Here is a 6,000-nt window from a genome sequence, read left to right as displayed (position 1 = left end):
GGGACGGAGGAGCCATAAAGAGCCGGGGAGGGAGGGGATGAGACTCCTCGCTGCCCAATCCCCCTTTTCCCGCGGGAGCGGCAGCCCTCCTCGCGCCGTCCCTCCCTCTTGTTTGCTAATCATTTCATTTTACTCCTTTTTGAAGCGCTGGCTCGTTTTTTTCTCCCACTTTTCATTTCTGCTCAATCCGCGGCTGCTGGCCTCCCTCTGATCCCGGCTCTCCCCGCTCCTCGCGCCAGGCTCTCCGCATCCCGCCTGCTGCTCCTCCGCGCCTCATCTGAGATGCTCTCCCCGCTCCTCGCGCCTCTCTCCGCCCTCCTCTAACTTCACACACGCCGGCTTGGAGCACCGAGTCCGGGCTGGGATCTAAAACAAGCCCCGGGAAACCCAGAGGACTCCGAGGCTCTTCTCTGGATCAGGACCCGGTACTTTGGGGAAGCTCACTTGCGTGTCCCCCCCACCCCTCCTCCTTCCTCCTCCCCTCCTTCCTCCTCCTCATCACTCCTTTTCTCTCCACCTTAATCCAGGTGGTCCTTTTTGGCTTTTTTGAGTGGCTGCTACAGGGAGGATTACTCTTCATCTTCTTTCTTGTTTCTGGTGAAGACAAAGCTCCCAGAAGGACACTTTGATGTTCTCCATCCAGGACAGCCTCCCCCGGGGGGCCCTGACCATGAAGGAGGAGCCGCTCCCCACCGGCATGACCCCGGTCCGCTCCTGGATGCAGGGCGCAGGGATTCTGGACGCGAACACAGCGGCCCAGAGGTAAAAGTCCCAGAACTTCCAGAACTTTCCTTGTTTCTGATAAACAGCAGTTCTATAAGAAGCGCAGCTGGAGTTCCGCTCGGTCTGGGGGGGGGGGGGGGGACGGGTTCGGGTCCAGGTCCAAGTTCAGGGTGTCAGGAAAAACCAGAGACACGTCAGGAACCGAGGAGACAAGCTGCGCGAGCTTCTTTTTGTTTTACAGGAAAATGACCGAAACAGAAAAATCTTTTAAAAAAATAGTTTAAACTAAAATAAAAACTACAAAAACAAACAGTTTTAAATTAATTAAAACAAAGAAATTAAATTAAAAACAAAGTCCAGAAACAGCCGCGTTAGTTCTGAATGAATTTTATTATTTTTGTCAACATTTCCGACCAGCAGCAGGGATGTTTTCAGCCTTCCTCCTCCTCCTCCTCTCCGCCGGCGAACCGCCGAACACCCCCCCGCCTCCCCGACGCTTCACCCTCCAACTTCCAACCAACTTTCTTCCGACAAACCGCAGATTCTCACAAATTCCCGCAAATCTGACGCGAGTTTTGCCGCCGATCAGGAAACGAGCTGCGCGCGGAGCGGCGGCTGCAGCGCGCGCCTCCGCGCTCTGGGGTTCTCACCGCCTCCCGGAACATTTCATAAACATTAAAATAATTAGTGTAGTTTAATGACATCTCACAGTTTAACATGATTTATTTCCACAAACAGAAAAAAGTTAAATGAATCGATAATTCTTCACGCGCCAGTTAATGAGGATGATGATGATGATGATGGTTAATTAATGTGTGTTTCAGGAAGATTTAGCTTCATCTCTGACCTCGAGTTCACCAAGTACATCTTTATGGAAGGGAATAAAAAAAAAAGTGGAATTAAAATAAACAAACTGGATTTATTTAAAATTTTATTTCCAGATTTTTATTCTGTAAAATATTTTTCTGTGCGCGTGAAGCCGCTCAGGTGAGTCTCAGGTGAAATCTGTGCTGTGTTTTAATAAAAGCAGGAAAGCAGAGAAGCTGCGCCTCTTTCTGATGGAGAAGCTGCAAACTTTCACGTTTTCACATAAAAAGGAATTAAATCTGATTTTCTGCAAAAACATTGAATTAAATTCAGACTAAAACCTGATTTCTGAAGTAAATCCAGTTTGTTCAGTTTTATAAAACTGCATTTTGCCTTTTTAAATGTGAATTTAGATGTTTTTAAATCTTTTGTTTTTATTATTTTATTTTTTGCGAAACTTTGCTGAATAAAACTTACAGTGTAAAAAAAGGAAAAACTAATTTAGAAAAATAACTAAAAACAAAAATCATCTCATTTTTTCCACCGACAATCAGAAAATAAAACAGCTTCATGTTTTTCACTTTAAAAGTTTTAATGTTTAACAGAGAAAATGAGAATAAAATGATATTAAATGGGCTGCAGGAAGACAAGCAGGTTAGTTTATTAGTTATTATTAGTTTATTAGTTATTATTAGTTTATTGGTTAGTTTATTTAACTTAAAGCAGAAACAACAGCAAACAGGAAAACCTGCTATGTTTCAGTCTGCAGCTTCTCAGCTCATCGTCATCTACAGTCACTGAAACACACACACACACACACACACACACACACGTTACACACACAACAGCACAAAGACAACATGAGCAGCTGGTAATAGAGGCAAAAAGGACAGAAAATAGTAAAAAAAAACACCAAAACATTAAAACTTTAAAAAAGTGCAAAAAATATACAATGTAAAGTCTGACTTTCTGCAGTTTAAACCCCCAGACCCCCTACAGCCAGTCAAAATGTGACTTTAGACATTTATTATTATTATTATTATTATTATTATTATTATTATTATCATTATTACTTTTTCTGCAGGAAAAGACAACAAAATACAAAAATATAAAATTTAGTCATTTTGTTTGCAGGATTTTGTTTTTTTAAATTTAGATTGAACTGAAAGGAGTTGTATGAAAATAGTGCAGGCTTGTGTGTGTGTGTGTGTGTGTGTGTGTGTGAGGCCTGGTGATGTCCAGTAAACACAGAGTTTATTTTGCTTGTTGAGCTGCAGCTCAGATCCGTTGCAGAAACGGAGATGTCGGCCGCAGCACCCGAACGCAGCAGATAAATCAGGGAACGTGTCGGGATGTGGGAAGATTCAGGAAGTGGAAATTTAACCGCAAGGAAACATTTTCCCTGAAACGAGCAAAGTTTGGGGCAGAAAGGAAGAGCGACGCTGATGCTGCTCGCTCTGCTGGACAGATTTAAGACGTGTCCACGTGAGGAGACGAATCCGGGCTTTTCCGAGCCGGAGCATCCTCATGGAAACGAGAGCGTGGCGAGTTGGTGAAGCTCTCAGCGTCTGCTGTGTGTGTTGCGCTCACACTCACACTTCCTCCGATGAGGAAAATGCTTTCTCTTCCAGATGTACCGGCGGATGGATGAGCAGCGTGATGCTGATTGGGTCCAACTCGCCTCCGAACAAACGGAGAAATCCGCTTTTATTGGAGGAAAATTTACCGGCTCCAGTTTCTGGGATTTCCAGTTGAACTGGACAGAAATGGGGTCGGTGGATCCAGTCTGTTTTATTCATAAAACTCACAAATCTGCCTGAGGAGGATTTACGGCACGTTACCGTCCAGTAGATCATCCCTAAACCAGATGAGGGAAAGCTGAGACGACGGATGGCCGAGCTGCGTTTGAAGCCAGAGCTTCATGAAACAAAACGGCAACCTGAAGGTGGAAAAAACCAGGATCAGGCGGAGGATCCGAGGAAACGGCTGCAGGAGACGTTTTCACACAAACAGGTCGCCCTGAAAACTCTCAGCTGGACTTTAGTTCGTTCATTAAAACAGAAACCAGCTTAAAAATCTGCCAACTTTTCACCACACACACACACACACACACACACACACACATCCTGAGAGACGGTTTGATCATGTTTCCGTTTGTTTCTGAGGGACAGTGAACGCACCACAGCAGATAGAAGTTACAGTAAATAAAACCCTCAGGTCTCAGAACATTTCCGTCCAGTTTTCTCTCTGATCTACTAACAGACTGATTCATTCATTTATTCTCAGATTCATTCATTAAATATCATCTTCATCCTCATCTTCATCAGCCGGATCAGAAATCCCGCCGTGCAGCATCTCGGGTTCGGCTCTAAACGTTCAGTAATGAGTTGCGTCGACGCTCAGCATCGGGTTAATATCAGAGTTAATGAGAGCGGCTCTTCATCACAGGATGAATCTGCTCGTCTTCCTCTTCCTCCTCCTCTTCCTCTCATGCTTTAGTTTGATCTTTCTGAGCATGCTCAGTGTGGCTTTAGCCGCTGTCGTCCTCATGTCTCCGATTCTGTCTAAACATGGAATTTTACCTGTAAATACGGAGCCGGTTTCAGGACCGGTTCTGGTTCAGAAGGTTTGGGGAGAAACCAGAACCAAGCAGCTGTGTGTGTGTGTGTGTGTGTGTGTGTGTGTGTGTGTGTGTGTGTGTGTGTGTGTGTGTGTGTGTCTGTGTGTGTGGTGAAGGTGTGGGGTCATCCTCGGGGTCACACCGCCGGGTGTCCATAAGCATTTAACCTCCTGACAGAACTAATCCTCTCATTTCCGACTGATCTGGCTGCCCTTAAACGCCTCAGAGTGTCAATCAGATTCAGGCCTGCAGCGTGCACGCTGAAAAGAGCGTGCACGTGGTGCTGCTTTGGAGAGGAAGCTGAAGATTTCTGCAGAAACAGAAGAAAACTGCAGCTGAAGCGACGTCCGATCGCTGCTTGTTCTCATTGATCTGAGCGCGCGTGTGTGTGTGTGTGTGTGTGTGTGAGTTGTTCCTTTCAGGCTGGAAACTCGGTGTATTAAAGGCGCGTTGATGACGCGGGAAAACCGTGCTGCCGTGATGTTTTTTCCTCTCATTCAGGTTTAAGCAGGAATGATCTGAAACAGGCAGCTGGGGAAAAGAAAAACGAAGCAAAAAAAACAGGAAAATATTTTGTGACTCGAACATTTCAGGTAAAAATGGGAAAAGATCCGATTCCGTTGTGAATCCCGGAGAGTTTCCCATCCATCCTGAACGCTTCAGGTCGGAGCAAAGTGATAAAACTCCGTCGGAAGTCATGATTTTGTTGGATTTTTACCACCATTGATCAGTCTGTAACGGCTGGACAGATTTCCACCTTGTGTTCCTGGTCTAACCTGGGAATGATCTGGATCAGCGTCTGGATGCAGGAATGTTGGGAAGGATTCTTCCTCATTGTGAGGTAGAACCGTTTTCAGTATATCTGCATTAACTCCACAATCAATGGTGAGAAAATCCAGAAGTTCCCAACAGGTTTTCCAAGATGTAAAAGATGGATGTGGATGCTGGAAACATTCTGGATGCTACCATCCAGAACGGGAATGACGTTCCGGATGCTGCCATCCAGAACGGGAGTGACTGCCATCCAGAACGGGAATGACGTTCCGGATGCTGCCATCCAGAACGGGAATGACGTTCCGGATGCTGCCATCCAGAACGGGAATGATGTTCCGGATGCTGCCATCCAGAACGGGAATGACGTTCCGGATGCTGCCATCCAGAACGGGAATGACTGCCATCCAGAACGGGAATGACGTTCCGGATGCTGCCATCCAGAACGGGAATGACGTTCCGGATGCTGCCATCCAGAACGGGAATGACGTTCCGGATGCTGCCATCCAGAACGGGAATGACTGCCATCCAGAACGGGAATGACGTTCCGGATGCTGCCATCCAGAACGGGAATGACGTTCCGGATGCTGCCATCCAGAACGGGAATGACGTTCCGGATGCTGCCATCCAGAACGGGAACAACAAACTCCACAATGTATCCGAGACACTGTGGATTGATTATCAGTGGATCTGGAATGTGACAGTGGATCCATAGAAAATGAATGTCATCAGCTGGAAGCGAGCTGATTGGTGGAGATCCGACGTCTCGCGCTCCGTTTCTGTCTCTGTTTTACAAACCGTCCGAACATCCACGTACGTTCATGTTAAACTTGTCTGATTTACACCGAAGTGTCACAAAGAAACCGTCATGAAACATAAAAAATTCCCACATCAGACAGAAGAGCTCCGTTTCCTGCCTCCTTCGGCAGCACATGTGGCTCTTTCCAGTCTGGACTGGTTCTGTCCGGAGCTTCCGGCTCAGCTTGCAGGTCGTCTGGCTGGACTGAAGACGTTTCTCTGCTTGTTCAGACACAAACTTCTGAATCTGAGAACGATAACGTAGATGGAGAAGGAAAATT

The 6,000-nt window shown here is 46.2% G+C and overlaps 1 protein-coding gene across 3 annotated transcripts in view; it reads left to right on the top strand.

Moving 5' to 3' along the window:
- Positions 1-218: 218 nt before the first annotated feature.
- LOC306763421 (transcription factor COE3-like) overlaps positions 219-6,000 on the top strand; it is a 208,660-nt gene continuing 202,878 nt past the window's right edge. For all 3 annotated transcript variants that reach the window (XM_079250214.1, XM_079250215.1, XM_079250213.1), the window contains exon 1: positions 219-762. In XM_079250214.1, the coding sequence (XP_079106340.1) occupies positions 629-762 (134 nt within the window). In that variant the 5' untranslated portion in view covers positions 219-628. The remainder of the gene's footprint in view (positions 763-6,000) is intronic.

Source organism: Telmatherina bonti (genome assembly GCF_933228915.1).
Source record: "Telmatherina bonti genome assembly, chromosome: 12".
NCBI lineage: Eukaryota > Metazoa > Chordata > Actinopteri > Atheriniformes > Telmatherinidae > Telmatherina > Telmatherina bonti.
Note: the sequence above shows the minus strand (reverse complement) of the source record. Positions and strands in the feature narration are given on the sequence as shown.